Source organism: Rhinolophus sinicus, linkage group LG05 (assembly GCF_036562045.2).
Source record: "Rhinolophus sinicus isolate RSC01 linkage group LG05, ASM3656204v1, whole genome shotgun sequence".
Classification (NCBI taxonomy): Eukaryota; Metazoa; Chordata; class Mammalia; order Chiroptera; family Rhinolophidae; genus Rhinolophus; species Rhinolophus sinicus.
This window is the reverse complement of record NC_133755.1, coordinates 161533818-161556031: the sequence shown is the minus strand read 5'-3', so window position 1 is coordinate 161556031 and position 22214 is coordinate 161533818. Positions and strand designations below refer to the sequence as shown.

The window sequence follows — 22214 nt, the reverse complement described above, 5'->3', positions numbered from 1 at the left end:
TTTCCCTGCACACTAATCTCCTTTTATTGATGTCACCCTGCGTTCTATAAACCTGGGGTGATATAAACGAGTAAAACGAAAGATTTTGCTTTATTTATTTTTTTGTTTCTGTAGGAAGAAACCCTACAACGGGCACGCGAGGAAGAAGAGAAAAGAAAAGAGATTACAAGTCATTTCCAGAGTACCTTGACAGATATCCAGGCCCAGATTGAGCAGCAGAGTGAGCGAAATATGAAGTTGTGTCAGGAGAACACAGAGCTCGCAGAGAAACTGAAAAGCATCATTGATCAGTATGAGCTCAGAGAGGAGGTGAGAACCACATCAGACAACTTAGAACACTGCATACAGATCCTGACCTGGGTTGAGAAGGTGGGGGATGTGGTTAATCAGAAAGTTATGGCCAGCCTTCTCAATTGATTAATATTTAGGATTGGATTTCTTCTACGAGCCAAGTAGAACCAGATGGTATTACGAAATACCTGGCTGAAAGTCACATGGAATTTCCTCAGAACTGGAATCACTGCAAAGCACAGACAATAAATAGAAAGTGGTAGGTTGTGAGCACAGTTATCCTTAAAAACAGTATTTCTCAGCCTTTTTAATTCTCTGCAGAGCCAAGAAATATCACACACAGTCCCTCTTAAGAATCGCCGTATCATTAAGGGTCTGTATTCTGTATACCCCACAAGCCAATACTAGTATTAGTAATGTAATAAATATAATTATAATGATATTATGTATTCAGAGCTTAGTGTATGCCATGTGCTAAGAACTATGCATACAATATGTCATTTAATTGTCTCAACAATCTTATGCACTGGATAATAAAATATTACCCATATTTTATAGATGGAAGCAGAGGCTACGAGACTAAATCACTTACCCATTGTTACAAAAGCCAAGAGAGCTTTGCGTTCAATAGTTTACATTAGGGAAACTATAAGGATCTTTTATTATTCAAAAATTATATTTTAATATTGGATATGTTTTTAAGACTCCAGATGTTCCTTTAGGATTTTGAGATATCATATTTCTTTCCCCATCGCACCCAAATTTTAAGTCTGTTTTAAAATGTAGCATAACATAGTCAAAGTGGTTCTGTTGGCAACATGCTAAGATTTTGTCAAGAAAACAACTGAGCCAATAGCACATGGTAACAGCACTTAAGTAAATTGAGAAACTTCTCACAGTAAGCCAAAACGCCATGCTACCCTTTCATAAAGATCACCTTGTCACAAAGATCAGCCCCCACTACACAGTGGAGATTTGGGCAAAAGCAAAACATAAGGAGCTACAAAGAAACATTGCCACATTCTTTAGAAAGATCTCAGGTTGGTAGCCTGGTAAACTGGTTGTATATTCCTGGGACTGGTTCTCGGTAACACCCAAGGATAGAATTCCTCATGTCCTCTTGCCGCTGGGAACCCCTAATGACCAAGAAACTCTCCACCCTGAGGTAGAGTTAGATAGAAGCTTCTCTTCACCACACCGGTAGAGAGAACAAAAGGTGTGGTGGCACAAAGAAGCACATTTGCATATCAATGCACCTGTGACCCTCGGCCTTGTCTTATCCACCAGAGTGACAGAGCTGAAGTCAGGGGACTGTGACCTCAGCCCCTAACCTAGGGCCACATGCTGGTATCCCAGAGCTTCCTCCCAACCCTGGAGTCAACAGTATGGAGGAGAATTCACCACGATAAATTAATGTTGCACTTAAATGTGGTTCTATATTCACAGAAAGAGCCCAAATACTGAGTGACAGTGTTGCAGCCCTTGTGAAGTACATCATTTGTAGCACTGTATCTAATAGTTACCAATTTAGAAAAATAATGGGACCTTTTGGAATTGTTTGCTGAATTCTGACACCATCACTTTTTGCCACCACGTTTGCAAAATGCAGGGGACTTCAGCAATTTATGGCTTTTATACAAAGCCATAAGTGATGCTAATGCATTTATTCCCCCCCTTTTTTTAATCTTAAAACCTGGAGAATGTGTGTTTATGTGAATATTACTTTTTAATTTACATTTTTCAGCACCAATAACAAGTCAAGCTTGATACGTGCACTTTATTTTTTCCTTAGCATCTGGACAAAATATTTAAACACAGAGAACTGCAGCAGAAGCTGGTGGACGCAAAACTTGAGCAGGCACAAGAAATGATGAAGGAAGCAGAGGAGCGACACAAACGTGAAAAGGAATATGTACCTATCATTTGCTTGTGTCAATATGCTTGTCTGGTCTGCCGCGGGGGCAGAGAACCCCCGAGGAGGTTGTTTTGGAGAAGGGTCACAGAGCCCTAGACTGCTGGAGAAAGAGCCAGAGCTTCCCTGGAGACTAACTTAGCCAGCCCAGTAGGAGGCACTATATCTAAACTACTTTCTGCATAAAATAATGATGTATCCATTCACAAATCTTTCTCAACTACCTGTCAAGCGCTAAGCACCATTCCAGGTGTTGGGGTATAGCAGTGAACAAGATGGAGAAGGCCATGACCCAGCATGGAGACTAGCATCTAACTGGGAAGAGACAGGCAATTAACAAGCAAACAAACAAGAAAGGGTAATTTTAGATAACAATACGTGCAACTAGGGCAATAGGAGAAGGGACAGAAGGAAGGCCTCCCCTAGAGGAGAGGCTTGAGCTGAGCCCTGCCTGGTGAGGAGGAGTCAGGGAGGTCTCCAGTAGCAGTGTCTGCCCCAGTTCCTGATGCTGGAACCAGCTTGCATCCTCTAGAAACGGGAGAAGGTCAGGGTAGCAAGAGCATGTTGAGCCAGTGGGAGAAAGTTCCAAAATGAAGTTGAAGAGGTAAGCAGGAACCAAGTTGTATAGCTTTGTAAGCTTGGAAAATAGTTCGGATTTTATTATAAATATAATGGGAAAGGACTGGGTAGTTTCAGCAAAGGAAGTGACATGATCTGCTTGGCATCTGTAAAAGATGAGTCTGGATCCTGAATGGAAAATGAACTAAAGAGGGACAAGAAAGCAGGACAGTTAGGAGGCTACTGCAGCAACGTGGATGTGCTATGATGACGGCTTGGATTAGAGAGCGGGCAGTGGTGAAGGAAAGCTGGCCATGGATGAAAGTTATGTGTTCAATGTAAAACCAGCAGGCAATGCTGTGAACTGAAGATGGTGACAGGGAGGAAAGGGAGGAGTCAAAGAAGACTCGTTAGTTTTTGGGTTAACAAACTCAGTGGTGTCTTTTACTGACATCTCATTAACCCCACATACTCCAAGACAGCTATCAGGCCATTCTACAGATGAGAGGCTCAGAGAAGAGGTGCAACTTGTTTAATTAAGGTCACACACCACTGGGTGACCAAGATGTGTTGCACACCCAAGTGTGTCTGCCCCCAAACCCAAACTGTGACAGGACATCACACTCAGAGGTGTGTTTCAGAGGCAAGAGTTGAAGTGTGTGTCTATTGCTGGGGAGAGAGAGAGAGATATAGGACACAGTCAACAGACCAATCATTGGAATTTGGCCATTTAACAATTGATCACAAGCTTTGACTTTGCCTAAAATCAGACCAGAATCACTTCACTTTGTTAGAATAATAATTTAAAAATAACTTTGGTTTTCAAATGTAGCAACCAAAGGATGAATTTTGAAGAACATAACCTAGTAGACATTGAATAATTCCAAATCAGAAGTCCATGTGCTCTTAAAAAAAAGATTAAATTATTAAAGCCGTCTACAACCTAGCTCTCAAATCAAAAAATAAATTTAGTTATTAATCATATCCAAGAAAATGGATGTTCCACTGTTGTCATAATTACCCACTTAGGTAAAATATGCTTCCTACAGGATATTAGTACTTTTGGTATATAATAGATGAGACATGACAGAGGAACGACTAGGCAAAGATTCATGTGAGGGAGGCTGAGGGGCAGAAGTGAGGGTGACCCAGTCTTAGCAAGAAACTACCATGCTATGTATTTTCCTACCCTGGTTCGGCAACACATAGCCAATTTTGAGTCAAAGAAAGATAGGCCCCCATCGTTCATCAAAGATGGCCAGCCACCTACCCAGTTTCTAGCTCTGATGCTTCTTTATGAAAGTGATGAAATATCACATCAGAGCTGGGAGGTTTCCTCACTCCAAGTATAACAAGTAGCCACCTGCCTCCTCTCCGTCAAGGACCACCCATCACAACAGGCCTCCTCAACCTGCTTAGGAAAGCAGGGGCCAAGTACAGGGCCACCATGCTGCTCAGATGGCCAGAGGGGGCACTGTAGGTCTTCTACCACACAGCGAGCCCAGACCTCTCCAATTATTGCACTTCTATAATAATTAATCTGCACTGCATGCTGGGAGGTATAGAGGAATGTATATTACCCATCTTACAAATGGAGAGGTCGAGCCATGGGAAAAAACATACTTGAATGAGACAAAAGATGCCTTCAAGGTTTTAAAAATAATGATTTCATTGTTTTCTTTGTTGTTGTTGTTCTGATTATCAAAGTAATACATGGACCTCATGGACACTTTTATACAGTAAAGATAAACAAAAAGAAGAAAATTGAAATCGGCTATCTTTTTTCTTTTTTAATTTATTTTTTAAATTTATTGGGGTGACAATTGTTAGCAAAATTACATAGATTTCAGGTGTACAATTCTGTATTACATCATCTATAAATCCCATTGTGTGTTCACCACCCAGAGTCAGTTCTCCTTCCATCACCATATATTTGATCCCCCTTACCATCTTCTCCTTACCCCCCACCCCCCTTACCCTCTGAAAATCGGCTATCTTCAAATACATTTGAATCTTCTTAACTGATAGCCACCTGAATGACTAACCAGATTAACCCATGATGTTCACTATTCTCTCTGTAAATGCGCTGACAGATGCCCACAGCATGTCGAATCGTGTGGCTAGTGAGTCACTCTAGACTGCCTATACATGGTTGTCACCATGAAGTAAGATGGTGCAGATCAAGAATCAATCAGCCCTTTGCTCCCAAACCTTTTCTTTCCAGTTATCCTTATTTTTGCATTATGTAAACCAACAGAATCATACATTAACTGAAGCAATACAAGTGTGAAAAGAAAGAGTTATTTCTATGAAAACTACGCTTAATGCTTTGAAAGACTAGGCGTAAGCAAATAGCAAGAAATAGTTGTCAAATGTGAGTAGCTATAAAAACTGGGAGAAAGTAGTAAAATTCTAGAGAATTAAACAATCAAGCGGCTTCACAAGTATCTTTAGGTTCCACCATGTTTGTTCAAAGAATAAACAATATTCTAAATCTTACATGGCACATCATGGATATGATTTTTGTAAAAACAAAACAAACCCCTCTGAATTCCAATCTGAAAGTCCACATCCAAAACAAACACCAGAGCCCTATATCAAAGTGGATAAACAGATGAACAGACATCTTAAAATAACGTGTTTCACGTGTGTGTCATTTTTATGCCTAAAACAATGTTTTTCAGTTTAACCCCTCAGTTCCCAGTTCTGATTAAGCATCATATGAGGGACTTTGGTTGTATTTGAAGGGCTACCTTAAGAAAAGGGATCGTATTTTGCAAACTTATACAGGACTTATTTTGTAAACCTTACACAGGATTTGAGACAATAGGTCAAATTTCTAACCTAATGTTTTTCAAACTGTAACCCATGGACCCCCCCACATCTAAACCATCTTGGGTATTTGCTTTAAGTACAGATTCCAATCACCCACGAAATAATTTCTAACTCATAGTCTCTGAGAGGGATTAGCATTTTAACATGTGCCCTAGGAGATTCTGTTGCATGCTATGGTAAACAGGGGTTTAGGAGACTAATTTTCGGTTTAACCTAAAGGAACAGTTGTCACAACAGTGCCCCAGGTGGGGATGCTCTGGACATGTTCAAGCAGAGGCTAAATGATGGTTGGGCAGAATTTCGAGAGAAGGTTCCAGAATTTGGTGGGAGGTTGAATTTTGTGTGATTAATGCTTCAGTTGAAGATGATTTCTCTTTTCTTCCCCCAATAGAACCACTAATTTTTAGTTGAGAATCTAACTTTTTAGACTAGTTGCTTTTTAGATTTCTTAGATTCTTTACAATGTTCCCCAAAAAATTACTTAAGAGGGTTAATTATTAAGTTTATACAGAGTTTATACAAATGACAGCCAAATGGTAATTTAAAAGACAAAATGACAGTCCTTCCACGCATTCTCTCTCCTCACAGTTGCTGAACCAGGCAGCAGAGTGGAAACTTCAGGCCAAAGTGCTGAAGGAACAAGAGACAGTCCTGCAGGCTCAGGTGAAGTGCGTGTGTTTGGGGTGGGGTGGGGCAGGGGGTGGAAACAATGCTTGGGATATGCTCGCCTTGCTCTACCCAAGAGGCTGTGAACCAAAGGTGGCAGGAGGCGGAGGGAAAGGAGTTAAAAATGAAGAATAACTTTATATTTATTATTTTTAAGTAAGAATAAAAGCACTATGTATGTCTAAGAAAAAGAAATGCCTTTGCACTGACAACATCCAGTCAAAAGGTTTGTTGACATGCACATGAGGGCACTAGAATGGTCACCGAGAATGAGATGGTATCCAGGTTCCCACCTATCTGTTCATATGTCTTCTCTCTCCCCTCACCCATTACCCTAACAAGGTAAGAAGAAAGCCTAAAATGTTCAGATGTGCCATCTATAACTGTCAGTACTGAAAATGTTCTGACTTGTTTGATATTATTTATAATAAAGGGCATTTAGAAAATAGAGTCAGCACCCAAGTTTTTGCACTATCTGAGGTTGGCTTGATCGGTGGCAAATGTCTAGAAATGGTCGAAAGTCAGGAACGATTTTGATTTGGCTTTCTGATGTCATATGTGTGTGTTGACTAGACTGTGGGAATTCAAAAGGCTCATGCAACAGCTGACTCTGGGGGAAAGCCAGATCTAGCCATCTTTTCTGTATCCTGAGGGCTCTGCCTCTCCTGGCAAACATTCCCTGTCAGGTTCCAGGACAGCCATCGTGCCGTAGGTCATTTGCTGGGAGAAATGCCCAAGCGCTGAAGCAACTGTGAAATCACATAAAGTAAATTCACAGAAAGTGCCCTTCCAGGCTGGGCAGCATTAATTTAAGATTTGGGCAATTCACTTGTCAATGTTTATGGGCTGACTGCTGAATACTCATTCATTATAAAGCCAAACCAAAGCAAAAAAAAAAAAAAACCCTGTTGATTGAATGAATGAAAAAGTTTAATGAATAGTTGTTCATTGTAAAATAAAAAACAAGAAAACTAAGAAAGTTAAAATCACAAATCATACCACTACACACACAGAAACACAGATAACATTTGGATCTCTAACCTTCCTAAAGCATGCTTTTCCAATGTGTTTAGCAAATGCAACAATGAATTGTTTTCCCCCAGTAACATATCAAAATCGTTTTAAAATACTAATTACGTAGACATTGGAGCCATAATGTTTTTGACTATCAATAGAATGAAAGGACCCAGAGTTAAACGACCAAACTTTAGAATTACAAACTCAAGGTCATCCTTTAGGCGGTCACGGAACCCATTATATCCTGGTGCAGGGTAGGTGGCAGGTTGTGGCAGCTCTCTAACCACAGGCAGGCAGGGGGAAAGGAGGTGTGACCTCACTGTCGTAGCAGGAGCCCAGAGAAGCAAGCCAAGGCTTCTGGCCCTGTCTCTGCCCTATTCACAGCTGAGCCTTGAGGTGCACAATAGACATACTTGAAGCTATGCTAAATAAAGATAATGAACTTGAGAAGAGTAGATTAATCATTAGACTCTGGACTAGAGAATGACTCATTCAGGATCAATGTTACATTTTTAAAACTTTTAAACCTTGAAAAACAAAGTCTATCACTGATTGTTTTGCATAGTACTCAAACGCTTCCTTTGGTTTTACAATATCTTGAAAGGGATGGGTGGTAGGAGAGGGAGTCCTTAGTCCCATTTCTACCATCTGAGCAAGGGAACTATCAAGGATGAATTATGTTTTCCTAGATGGAAGTCACTTTTCAATCATAAGACAACAGCTTGCCAGTTTGGGGCATGCTTCTCACTTAGGGAAGACATGTCTGGTTTTCAATTATACAAACCAAAGCAATAGAGTAAATGTCAGAGATGATCAATGGGATGCAATTGTCACTACAGATAGAGTGTTCATTGGATCAATAAGGATGAAGATGGTAGTTGATGTGGAAAGTCAGCAATACCTGACAACGCAGACACAAAATACTGCCCAAGGGGAAAGATCAGTGAGTAAGTTGTTAAAGACAGGCCATCATGATCTTTCAACTCAGAAGTCCTCACCTTATCAGTATAGGATGAGAGGAGATTCCTCTGCAACTGCTATCATAATTGACTTGTTCCCAAACCAAATCTCACAAGTTTGCTAAGACCATTCCTGGACACAATTCTGTTTCCTATATGCTATGAATGTTTATAATTAAAATTCGGTGCTCAGTTAAAGGAATATGTCTGTCACTCAGCCCATTTGAAAGTGAAATGTTGAGGCAATTATTATTACCAACGCTAGAATAGTTGCTTTCTATTTCTATCTCTGGCAGGAGAGGTACTGTGGATGTCCCCTCCATGCTTTCCTGAAATACCAAAGTGAGAGTAAGAACATGACACACCAAACCAAACATGCATCACGTCAGCAAACTAGTGAGAGGGAAACTACTACCAAACAAATATCCATTCAGTAAACAGGGAGTGTACATTTTTAGATAGAATAGTGGGAGAGTTAGAGTTGGTTACTTGAGACAGTTATAATCCACACAGATTTTGTGATGTATGGTCAAATAGAAAAAAAAAAGCAGAACATTAAAAACAATCACCAGAAGGGGGAAATGGGGAGCTCTTGTTTAATGGGTACAGAGTTTCAGTTTTGCAAGACAAAAAAAATTCTGGAGAATGATTGCACAACAGTGTGAATATACAATACTGAACTCTAAAATACTGAATACTAAAAATGGTTACGCAAGTCAATTTTATGTTATGTATATTTTACCAAAATTTAATGAAAGAAAAAAAATCATTAGAAAAAGGCCAGAAGAGGTGGTAATGAAGCAAGACACTATTTCTTGGCCCTCTGGGTGTGTCTGTCTTCTCAACCTGCCCAACTGATACAACAAAAAGAACACTTTGCCCGAACAAAGGGAGAGCTGGTTGGGGCGGGTGTAGCTGCTCGGCTAACACTGCCAAGTTTGTCTCTGTGAGAGGGACCGCACATTTGCTCACTCCTGCCCCCTCCTGTCTGCAGCCTGCAACTACAGGACTACAAGAGAGGCTTGGGAGGACCAGTTCAGAAGACCATAGATAGAATCTGTGGCCCTCATGTAACTCTGCTGGAATTACTGAAACGTTGGAAAAAGAAAGGGGAGGAAGTAAGACAACTAAGTTAATAGGAGTGCTTGGCCAAGAATAAAATCATCAGATTTTGTGACAGAAGGTGAAAGGATCAGCTGGGGGTAGCTGCCCCCACCTTAGGTCTCGGGATTGTGTGCAGTATTAGTAGCTAGTCCCACAGGAGCTTACACTAGGGTAGAGCCTCTCAAATTGAGAGGCCTGACCTACCCATGGGCCCTGAAATCAATTCAGTGGATCCCAGCCAGTATTTTGAATGAAACAGAATTAAATATATCGAGAATGCATAGCACATACTAAGAGCAAATAGTGTCTTATACACCATGTGTGTTCATGCACACGCGTGTAAAACCTTCCTGGCCATAAATTCCCTGAAGCCCCTTTCCCCAGTCATCTGTAATCTGTGTGCCAAGGAATCATGAGAAACACATTTTAGATCACCAGAGTTGGTTGCCCCAAACTCTGTCACATGCTCACAGTGCTAATGAATGATTTCACAATGATGGTCAGCTGTTGTCTGACTTTTCTTCGGAAAATTTGTATTTTATGAAAAGGTTTTATGGTGTCCTTTTGTTGTTCTTGTGTGCAGCAAAACCTTTACTATTCTGAATCATTTGAGAATGAACCATTTATGAGCACATTTTCTGGGTTCCAGGGGTTGTTTGATTCCCACACACACCCTCTAACTCCCACCCCAACACTAAGAACTCTCCATTCTGCTGGCTTTCATTTGGTGTGCATTTCTCTGCTTTTGCAAGGACAGGCTCACAGGTACCAGCAGCTAGTCAGCTGGTGCCTGCCTTCTGGCCAATAACCCAAGCATCCCAGCCTACCTACCAAGGGCAGCCTCAAGTTCTTGTTTGTTGCTGGATGCTGCAGGCTTGCTTCTTTACACAAAAGACGTTTCTGTGCCCATCGGAGGACTTGGGGCAGTTCCAGGCACTTATAGGCACCAAAGGCTCATTTGAAAATGCAGGCTTTACTTACCTGAACCATGCATATTAAATGTCCACTCACTCAAAACATGCTATCTTAAAATGATTTTCAAAAGCAAAATTTTATTCTTGTGTTACTGTCGCTAACAATCAAGCATTGACAACTTTCCTTTCCTATCCTACCCAATCCCCAAAGGCAAGCTTTGGAATTAAGGATGTGGAGGTACAAAAGCTCTTCTCTATCCTCCCGTGGTGAGCCGCGCACTGGCCAGTGCTAACCCATACATACGATGTTGTTTTTGTACAAATGAGAAAAAGACATTCCTTCCTCAAGACTCATTATTTCCATCTGTAGAAAATTGGTATAAGAAACTGATTTTGATGAAAAAGGACATTTAACTGCTATTGGCTAGAACACTGGATTCATAAATATACAAAACCACAATGTCTAAAATGGAAATAGTCATTGTTTAGAGTGGCACAACCTGCGTAATGGCAGCAGCCCTATTCCATGTCTTGCCCACATTTCTTGTATCACTTATTTTCATTTGTCTACATCCTCACTTCCTCCAAGACCAAGTTCAAGGCTCACCATCTCTACACAAACATGGCTCTTTCACTGACCAGGCACTGCACTTACCTGCCTTGTCACTTTGTAGTCACAGTCCTGTAGTCAAGTGGTCTTTGGGATTGTCTTCCCATCCAGAGTGCAGGTCCCTTAAAAGCAGGAGCCACACGTTAAATTCTTTTGTACATAAGAGTTCATGCATAAGTTCAGAGCTCAATAAATGTTTGTTGGTAAAAGTTATATCATGCAATGGTGATAACGTGTTTGATTATTTCATTTTTCTTTAAAGGAGTACTTCAATTATAGTCACTGACCTAGGTTGATCTGATAGTCAATAAAAGAACTGAACGTATTACTGACACTGTATTGAGAATTCCCTTAAATCATTTTTCTTCTCAAATAATGAACAATGACATGTTGTTTTGTTCTGGAAGCATTGAGAAAGCAGCCCTAAAATAGATTCACTCTTTCCCCTGCTTACAGCTCACTCTCTACTCTGGAAGGTTTGAAGAGTTCCAGAGCACACTGACAAAAAGCAATGAGGTGTTTGCCACTTTCAAACAGGAAATGGATAAAGTGAGTATTGCTTATCCCACACGAAACGTTGACATTTTCTAATTTGACAGGCAATTCTCCTTTGGGCTCATTTTTCTCTCGCTAACATATTCCAGTGCATTTCATGAAGTAATGAAACATTTATAGGTGCCAATGTGATTTGGGCTGTATTTTTTTTATTGGCAAGTATCTGGTGAATTAATCTTAAGAAGAGTCCAAAAACACTAGGATACATTTTCTTTCCAAGGAAGACTATTTTTTTCCCTAGTCCATGGATAGCTTTAAAATATATATAAAATAAACAAATAAATAAAGGCAAGAACTAGCAGTTTAACATTATGTTGTTTATATTGAAATAAAAAAAATATCTGTTCTGTAGATAAAAAAAATTTAAATGTAATGTCTGTATGCGATGTCAGAGGGGCAGTAGAGGGGGTCAGGGGGTTGTCACTGCGTGAGGGATATAAATAATAAATGTCTAACTATTTCATTGTTCTGTACACCTGAAACTAATAAAAAAAAAAGTTGAAAAAATTTTACACAAATATGCAAGACTGGAATATTAGGGTAGAAAATACCATTTCATAGGACCCTTCTTAGAAGAGAAAATATGTAGTATGATGTAACTTACAGAGCGTTTGAATGAGAATATGGAAGTCTAAATTAAATTTTGGGTGTGTTCTTACTCATCAAGTAGTATTGGACAATTCACTCAACTTCCTTCAATTTTTGTTTTTAAATCTATAAATCAAGGTACTATTTCTCTTGCTTACTTCACAAGAGTGGGAAGTTCAAATAAATGAATATATTTTAAAATGGTTTCAAACATTTTAAAAGTCTTTTACAAATATAAGGTGTTCATAGTATTGTGGGATATAATATTTAAATCCTATTCAATGTACTGTTTTCCCAAAACAAGATCAGCATCAGAATTGTGCTTCTGAACAAGCATTGGCATGAACCATTTTTAAGCACAGAAAGCCTCCTTTTCAAAACATTTTCACAAAATGAGAACTTTCATAATTCAGTGAGCAAATTTAAGTAGACCAACGTTTGTTAACAGTTACAGCTTTCCCACTCCTGGATGGATTTACCCAATTAAAAAAATGTTATTTTAATTATAGAGTTTTAAGATTGAAATAAATATTAGATCAGGAAAAATGTTTATTTAAAAATTACATAGTTTTAAGATTGGAATAAATCTTAAAGAGAAATCTTAACCTTCACGATTAAGAGCACAAGTTTTTAATCTGGAGTTTATAGACTTTCAGTAATAAATCTGAGAATAAGCAAAAAAATTTCATATTCATATTTGCATTTCTCTGAATGTGACCCCACAAATTTCATCAAATTCTGAAAAGGGCTGATGACCTTAAAAAGTTTATCAACTAACAAGTTGGGTAAAAAATAATCAAAATGAAAAACCACTCGAGGCTCACCTAGCTTCTTAGTAGAGCCCAGGAGCTGAGAGCCTGTGCCCAGCATCTGGCCTCCCCCAGCCTCAGGCAGCTTGGCACAAGGCAGCAAGTGCCCAGCTGTGGTTCACCAGGGAAACTGCACCTGATTACGTGCCTTGTCCTTTATCCAAGCAGAGAGCTCTAGCTGATCCTACAACCAGAAATGCGAGTAGTTTCAGGATTGAAAAAGACAGGCTGTGTTTCATTCACTTCTGTATCCCACGTACCCAGTCCCAGCCTGGAGACGACCAGTCATTCCGTTGCATTAAATGGAATGAAATAATTCCAGCCCCAGTCTCTGCTAACTCGCCTGACTATTACTCCACCTCTCTGAGCCTCAGCAGCCCCATTTTAAAGTGGAGGTGAAAAAAAGAACCTCCTTGGGGGACTGTTTCAAGGATGAAATGCTGTGTAACTGCATTCTGTGAACCCTACTGCACTCGACAAACGTAAAGACTGAGAAAGTAGAAAGCTGCCTTGTGTGGCTACTCCTCCGATGTACCCAGATATTATTGACACTGTAATGGCTAAAGAGCCAGGCCAGCTTTCTCACTCATAGTCTTCTACTCAGTAAAGTAAATAATCAAAATCGCAAGCTTATTTGGGGGACTAAATTAAGCTATTTTCATTTTATTGATTGATTGATTTTGCTATTTTTATTTTAAATGAAAGAAAAACCAATGACAAAACAGTGCGGCCCTAAGTTTCCTGAACTGGCTCCAGGGCCAAAAAGGTTTGTTCACCACTGACCTAGATGATTCGGGAATAAATTGTGACTTTCCCTACTCAGTCTTCATTCCTTGACCTTAAACTTGCATTGACTTCAGCGGCTGGTAACAAAAGGATTTTTCTTGATATCACATATGGAACTAATAGCTTCTTTGATATATTAACTCTTCAGGGTTAATATTAAAGCACTCTAATTTCTGTAGACAACTAAGAAAATGAAGAAGCTGGAAAAGGACACGGCCACGTGGAAAGCCCGGTTTGAGAGCTGTAACAAAGCTCTGTTGGACATGATTGAAGAGGTGAGGAAGCTTTTCCCTTAGCTTATTTTCCCCTGGCTCGTCAAAACATTCAGACGTAGAAAATTATAACTTAATAGTATAAGTGATTACCTTTGAAAAAGGCCTGCATTTTTCTGGGATGTGATAGATGAGCATATAATGAAAATAATTAGAGCAAAGTAATTTAGAATCGGGTCCAGGCTCCCAAGGAGCATTGTGACTCCCAACTCCCATGTCTACTTGTGGATCCCGAAGCTGTCCCCAAAGCAGCAGCAGGCCCGCTGGACTGTGAAGTCCTCAAAGGCCTGGCAGGTGTCTTACTTGTCTTTGATTTTCCCCAGTGCCTAGCACACGACAGGTACAGAATGAATTAGTTCACTGATTTGAACATATTGAGAGAAAACCTTAGCCCAAGCACCCAGGATATGTGCTATTTTATAGACAGATGTGGAGATGGATTAATTCCTCCAACGGTCATTTAAACATTGATACTACATCAGGCTCCAAGTAGGTTTTGAGACTATGCAGGCAACGATACTCGAACCTTGACCTGAGAGGCAGGGCTGACAGGTGAAGGTCTCTCCGTGTAAACAAGTAAAAAAAAAAAAAAAAAAAAAGTCTTAAAGGGTACAGAGCAACACAAAGATGGGCCGAAGGAGTAAGAACAATGTCATGCACAAACACATCCGTCATTTCTAGAGAAAAGAAGGAAAAGTGAACAGTTTGAGCAGCCAGCATCATGAATTAGTGTGTGGTGAATTTCTCTGGTTATAATGACTGTTCTAACAATTCATCCCAAATTGCAACCAATTCCAAAGAGATGAGCTTATTATCATCAACATCAATCAGACAGTTACTGGATTAGCATATGGCAGTTTATCTATAGGATAAATAAGGCCCTGCTGATGGCCAAGTGCCCGTCCATCTCATTCATATTGCCACAAGCTTTCACTTACATGCTGTCTCACAAGCAGAAAATTCATCTTTGATTTTAGAGGCCCTGGACTGAAGCAGAGAGAGGCTTTGCCATCTTTCTTTCCTAACCTCTGCCAGAATGACTAAAATTCTACCAGAGTCTAGCATATAATGTGAAAAAAAAGAATTGATGTCTCTGACCAAGGGTCTATCCAGCCACCAGTCTGTGGTCAGACCCGAGAGCCTGGTAGACAAATTCCTGGACCAATGATTTTGTCTCCAAAAAGCATCCTGGCAGCTTTGCTTTTCATGATGTTTTATGCATGTGTATGTTTTCAAATCACAGAAAGCACTGAGAGCAAAAGAATATGAGTGCTTCGTGATGAAAATTGGGAGGCTAGAGAATCTCTGTCGAGCTTTACAAGAAGAGAGAAATGAACTGTACAAAAAAATTAGAGAAGCGAAAATGCCTGAAAAGGATGATGAAACTCAGCACACCTCGGACGAAGAGCCAGAGCCAACTGTTTCAGGGGGTGAAGAGGCTGACACAGAGGACGCCAACAGAGTTCAAGATGCTGTGAAAAGTCTGGCCACAGCCTTAGCGGTAATTCATTATCCTGGGTCACCCCTCGACCTGTCCAAAGAACTCCAGCCAGAATTCGGCAGTCCTCCAGGGGCCAGTGATGCAGCCCTCAAAAAGCCAGAACAACCCCCTCTGAGCCCTCCATGCCATTCAGACAGTCCCCTGCCTCCCCCAATTCCCCAAGCTGAGGCAGAAGGAAGCAATGAGTCACAACAGCCCCCCAGAGCCAGTAATCCCCCTGTAGTGTTGGAAGCAGAGCTCCAAGACCAGGGTCTCCATGTTGAAGCACAGGCTGATCAGCAGCCCTGGAAGCCAGAGGCAGAAGCTTCCAGTCAGGCCCCACATTCCCCCTCCGAGGCCTCCCTGTGGGTAATGGAGGCAAATGGTCCTGCCCCACCACCCCCAGCAGGTGAGCAAGTTCCAGCTGGAGCTCCTGGCTGTGAGCCCAATAGGCAGCCTCCACCAGCAGCAGCAGAGGGCCTGCTACAAGGGGTCTCAGCCAGACCCCAGGTGCCCAAAGTGTCCGACCCCAATCTAGAGGAAGTAGACTAACCCTCATCGCGCCCTTGGAGGCTGACCTTCCTGACTTCACATCTCTGTCATAACAGATTTTCTTCTGAAAGAGGCATTAAGGACTAGGGATGTCTATTGGAAGAGACTTAATTAGAATCAAAACATTTTTAAATGTTATATAGAGCACATTCAGCCTTTGCTATTTGTTCTCAATTTATAACTGATACGGAGCTTTTCTATTTAACACTGGTTGATGGTATAATTTTCCTGGATGGCAACAAAACATACAAATAGAAAATTTATATTATTATAATTTGCCATTAACATTGGACTTAATTCAATTTGTTAATCAACAGTAATATTAGGTATTTAAAGACTTCCACTACAATATATAACTATTGAAAATGTGATGTTGTATTTATTTCCATAGTTTAATAAGTTCCATAGTAAATAACGGACGTCCAGGTTCCATTTAAACATTATATAAATAATATATGCATATGTGTGCATATATACTTATGGATTGATTTTTGAATATATACATATATGTGCTTTTGCACATATATACACATGCTTATATCATACGTATGTATATATTTACATACATTTCTCTCATCCTTTTTTGAATTTCTCTCATGCAAAATATTTAGATGCCAGTCAAAAAGATGCTCTCTTACTTGCACTTGGAACTACAGTAGACTAATGCCCTATGAAATCAGAAGTAGGTTCGGAACACAAGTATTTAGGGCAAAAATAAGTAACTCAATTATCAATCAATAAATTCAACCAATTGATCGAATGACAGAACAACAGTTGGGTTAGATTGCAAATCTGTGTAGAATGCACAGATACAAAGATGACCACAAGAGGCCATAAACAGAACAGGGGAATGCTCGGAGCTGTAAATTGCTCACTTTTTCCAGCTGTTTCTTCTACACAACTCAGACCATGCCTTGCAACTCAACCCACTCATGGCTTCCTGCAAGGAAAGGGTTGGAAGTGGGAAAGGAAGTGGGGTGAAAGTGCTAAGGCATGGAACAATTGGGGTCCTCAGACTGAGAAGAGGCTATGCTCATCCCCTGCCTCTTGTGCTACCAAAGTCTTGAGAATTTCTCAAAGCAGAGAATGAGTTTGTTTGTAAATAATAGTCTTGAGGCAGAATATTTACCTGCCCCTGTCAACTCCTCGGTTCCCTCCCTGTCACCTACCATTGTCTCCAAAGAGTTTCCCACCACCTCTTGCTGTCACTGCCTCAGTCTATATTCTGAGAACAACTGCTCCTTCTTTCTAACCCCCTCTTTTGCAGTAGGAAATTATACCCAGGCCTCATCTCAGATATTGCTAAGTAAAAACTATTATTTTTCCAAAACAGAAATCCACACAGGGTCTTAATAACAATTGGTGAGGCTTACAAACAAACACATTCTCTGCTTTGAGAAATTCTCTATAGCCAGAAGAACAAACAAAGCAAAGGACAAATGGGTCCATACTCAAAATGACTTGGAAAAATAGGTGAGGATTCAGGAGAAGGCAAAAGTTAGAAACACCTGGAGTTGTCTACGAGTACATGAGTATTATATTATCATTTCTCGACAAGAACCTCTAATAATATTGACAGTACAAACTACTCTACTTGGTGTAAAGAGAGACTACACCAAAGAAATAGGAAGGAAGAGAAGAAGGGAAGATGGAGGGAGGAAAGGAAAAAAAGATTTAACCCAGGCCTACCTTAAAAGTTGAACTCAAGTAGAAAAATGGATAAAAGCAACATTTTCTACTACTCATGCAGGAAATCATTCTTCGGTGTCACATGTGGCTGTCTGCCAAGGCACACAAAGTCTTGTAGGCAGCAACCATATGCTACAAGAATTGTAAACTGCATAAAATTTGTTTGAAGTAGACAGTGAGGGTAATAACAAAATGCTAGTCAGGAAAAAAAAAAAGCATATCGCTATTTGAGAACCCATGTATTTCTAAAGGCTTAAAATATTATAACCACAGGGTACCCAGCCAAATTCAACATTACTTGAAATCTTAGAGATTTAAACATTCATTTAATTCAGAGCCAAATATTCACCATAACAATCCAGGAGGGTCTCCTTTTTCACTATTTACAAAGGCTAGACTTCCAAGATGGAGTAAGATTAGATAATCATAGTAAAGTCTCAGTCTAAACGTTTAGCAAGAGAAACGGAAGAGAGAGCCAAAATCCAGTAAATCAAATATTCTCAGACCCAAAGTTCATTTTTTCCTCATCCAAAAAGCTTTCATAGCAACACATTACCCAGTATATATCTTGGGCAGAGTTTCAGATACAAAAATTTTCCTGAAATTTGCAAAGCTTAATAGAGGCTTTGGGAGAATTATTTTAATATTCAAAGAATGTATTTTGTGTTAAAATTGGGCCTTACTCATTGTAACAATAATTCATAAGACCTTAAAGAAGGTCTTTATCAAGTTCATGTAACTATTTCTAGAGATACCAAGTCTACTTACCAGAAACACTAGAATTGTTGGTGTTTTGCAAATGAAATAACTACAATCAATGTATCCATTAAAAAGGTACTTCTCTTCCAAAATGCTCTAGCAGTGGTTTTATTTATTTTTTATTTTCATTTATATTTATGTTTACTTTTTTATGTTTACTTTTGTTACTTCTATGCTTCAACAATGCCTAGGAAAGACTATGGTTTTATTCTATTGTTGGTTGAATTTTTGGTCTCTTGAGTAAGAAGAATGTAATGTGAATACTTTGAAAATTTTGGTGTATGTGTGTGTGTTGAGAGAAAGAGAAGGAAAGAGAAAGGGAGCAAGAGAGTGAACACAACTGCCCAGGCTAACAAGAGAGCAAGATCCATGCCCCTCTGCCTGGCTACCAGCTGATGGCAGACAGTTATCACACGGCCAATGTTTCTCTTCAGTGTCAGTCTCCTACGAGACTATGTTTCCACAAGTTTCTCTGCCATGTGTCCTCTCAGAAATACTCTGAAGTATAAGGGAGGGCGTGTAGAATGTGTCAGCTCATTTTGCCTCTACTCCGTTCTTCTAACTGCTGCAAGAATTTTCTCTAGCAAGACCCAAAGAGGCCCAACCATTCTGCCTTTTGTGTATGCTCTCTCCCCGGACCACACTGATCCAGGAGGGGCTTCTTGAACATGACATTTCCTATCACGCTTGGAGAAGAGGATTGCTTGGCTATAAGGGAAAAAAGATTCAACGCTGCCCTTAAGGCTGTTTTTGCTCCTTTTTGCCTAGTATAGATACACAGTTTTAAAATAGATCCCCCCCTTTTTTGTTTTCTTTTTGAGATAATAAAAGTATTATGTGTTCATTGCAAAACTGAGGCTACAATGAACTAAGAGATCGTTAGAGAAATTTCAGGAAAATTCCCTCAGCCCTTCCAACTCTAACCAATAGTTAAATCCAGTATTTAAGAAAAAGAAAAATAATTTGAAACATAAAGAATTTGCTAAAAGAAGATATGAAATAAAAATGATGCCTTTGGTCTCTGAAATTTGTTCCCATCATAAACTGGCAAGTAGAATTTAGGAAGCAAGTTGGGTATATGGGTTAAATTTGCACAAGATTTAATTTATTTTCTTTTTCATAATTTAGAATCAAAAATCAGTTATTAGATCAACCAGGAGGACACTCCATTAGAATAGAAACATTCATAAATGATAATAACAACAATTTTTTCTCAACCCCGGTAAATTGTGTCTTTAGTACCTAAAGTTCAGTCTTGTTGGTGCTATCTCCTGATAGAAGTTCTACAAGTGCTGGTTGCTGTTGTATGTTTGTGTGAATATACACACTCCCGCACATACACATAAACTCACATGTATAGAATTTGACCTAATTTTGCTCCTGTAGGTGAGTCTTTTACCTGTATTTTCAATGGATACTTAGTATGATCTTTACTGACAAGAACAAACTACAAAAAGGAATCATTTCCTGTGTGAATAAAGATATTTGATAGAAACACTTAATTAGCAAAACAAACCTACAAATTCATTGATCCGTGGCACAAAAAATTATTCACAGAAGCTGTTTCATTCTACCAGGAAGTAAGAAACTAGATAAATCACTTCAACAACACAATCGAGCTTGGTTAAACCCAGGTGCACGTCGTACTTCCTGCTGGAGCTTAGAGCCTCAGCTCTCTATTAACACCAATGTCAATCCCATTTTAACTTTGACTTGTTAAAAAAGTAATATATATTATAATGTTCTATTACCTCGTATCATAATTAAAACATACCTAGGTGTAAAATTCATTGTTTCAGAACTGGCAGTCAATTAATGACATGTTATGTCAAACAACACAAAACTACCATAAAAGCCAAGCAAGAAGACGTTATGTTAGGCAAGGGAAAGTAAGAAGAAAAAAGGCTTTAAATCTGATAGCTATTATACAAAAGAAAAATAAAACTTTAAGACTATTAAGAACAGTAAAAGGAAGAGACACATAAATTGGTTGACCCTAAAGTAAAAGCAGGATGGCAGCAGAAGGCAAGAGCTGTAAAATGACATTAATACACTCCATATCACAGCTTCAACCTGAGGAATTTTTAGACATGTTTATCCACATTGTTGCTGTATTGTCTTTCTTCTTGTTTGCATTTCTTTTAAAATAATAACTGCATTTTTTCAGTATAAAAACAATTAAACTACATTATAGAACATTTAGAAAATAGAGAGCAGCCCAATGGGAGATCTAATATGATGGAGTAGATAAACACTGTGCTTGCCTCATCCCATGAACACATCAAAATTACAACTAAACTATAGAGCAATCAACCTGGAGAACCATCTGAAGTCTAGGTGAACAGAGGTTTTATAACTAAGGCTACAAAGAAGCCACGTCGAGACTGGTAGGATGAGCAGAGACACAAAATGGGCTGGTCCCACACCCACATTTGGCAGTTGAAAATCAGGAGAGCTATCTCAAGCCACAGAGTTTCCTCACAAAGCAGAGAGAGACCCCAATCCCTATACGAGGCTCCCTAACCTGAAGTACTGGTGCCAGGAAGAGGAGCCCCTACAACTTGTGGCTGTGAAAAACAATGGCGATTCCAAACATTCAGGTGGGACAGAAGGCTGTGGGAAACCCAGACGTCCTCTTACAGGGCCTGTGCAGGCACTCACCCTGGACTCCAGTGGAGGGATGGTGACTCTCTGGGCATCGGAGACATATGGGGAGAGACTGAGTTGTGTAACTTCTGGGTGAGAACTGGAGGGACAGCCCCCATTTTCTCTGTATGGAGCGCTCCTCCCATACAGCTGGCAGGCGGGCACCATTTCCCCTGTTGAGCCCACACCCACAGGCCAAATCTGAATCTGATTGGCTTGGTGAGCTCTGCTCCTCCGCCCTGCTGACTCAGCTGGGACTCTGCCTCACCTAACTTGCAAACTGCAGGAGGCATTATCAGCAGCTGAACCTTATGGGAGCCGGCAGGTGGCAGCAGGCCACAGAGTGTCCTGGCTTTTGGGAGAGCTACCCCAGACCCAGTACTGGTGGCAACCCTCCTCGGTTCACAGTGTGGCCTCTCCCACACACCTCCAGGTTTAGCACAGGCAGCGACCATCTATGAATTACTTTGTAGCATCTACCGGGCACTCCCCAGCTGGTCACAGGCAGTGGCTAACTGGGGCCTGCACTAGAGCGTCTCCCAAGAGGCCCCAGAACCAACATACTTGGGGGTTGACTTTAGACCACAGCAGAACAGCACCCAATAAGCCCCACAAGCAGCACACACAAAGGGTGGTCTCAACAGTTACCAGAGCCCACTGGGGCAGATTCTGCTCTGTGGGGTAAGCCCCCTGCAAAGCAGCCTAAAAGCTGTGGACATGGCCAAACTCCACAGCCAATCAGCCTGAGGGTCAATACCACCCACTGACATGCCAACAGTAATCAAATGTGAACTATAACATGAGGACACACACAACCCATACAAGGGACACTCCTGGAGCACCCAGCCCAGGTGACTAGCAACACTGAACCACAAGGCAAGACTGGGAGACATAGTAGCCCTACTTAACACGTAGAAACAAACACAAGGAGGCAGTCAAAATGAAGAAACAAAGAAATTCATCCCAAATGAAAGAACAGAAGAAATCTCCAGAAAAAGAAGTAAACAAAATGATGGCAAGCAACCTACCAGATATAGAGTTCAAAACGATGGTTATAAGGATACTCAAGGAACTTAGTGAAAATTTCAACAAAGAGAAAGCAAGCATAAAAAACGGATATAGAAACCATAAAAAGGAACCAGTCAGAAGTGACAAATGCAATAACTGAAGTGAAGAATGCACTAGAAGGAATCACCAGCAGACTATAGGATT

The 22214-nt window shown here is 40.2% G+C and overlaps 1 protein-coding gene across 1 annotated transcript in view; it reads left to right on the top strand.

Annotated features, from left to right (window-relative positions):
- The window catches only part of TXLNB (taxilin beta), a 42234-nt gene extending 23786 nt beyond the window's left edge, over positions 1 to 18448 (top strand). Inside the window, exons 5-10 of the mRNA XM_019732783.2 lie at positions 115 to 309; positions 2084 to 2203; positions 6185 to 6259; positions 11323 to 11415; positions 13784 to 13879; positions 15120 to 18448. Coding sequence (XP_019588342.2) covers positions 115 to 309; positions 2084 to 2203; positions 6185 to 6259; positions 11323 to 11415; positions 13784 to 13879; positions 15120 to 15908 — 1368 coding nt within the window. The 3' untranslated portion in view covers positions 15909 to 18448. The remainder of the gene's footprint in view (positions 1 to 114; positions 310 to 2083; positions 2204 to 6184; positions 6260 to 11322; positions 11416 to 13783; positions 13880 to 15119) is intronic.
- Positions 18449 to 22214: the final 3766 nt, after the last annotated feature.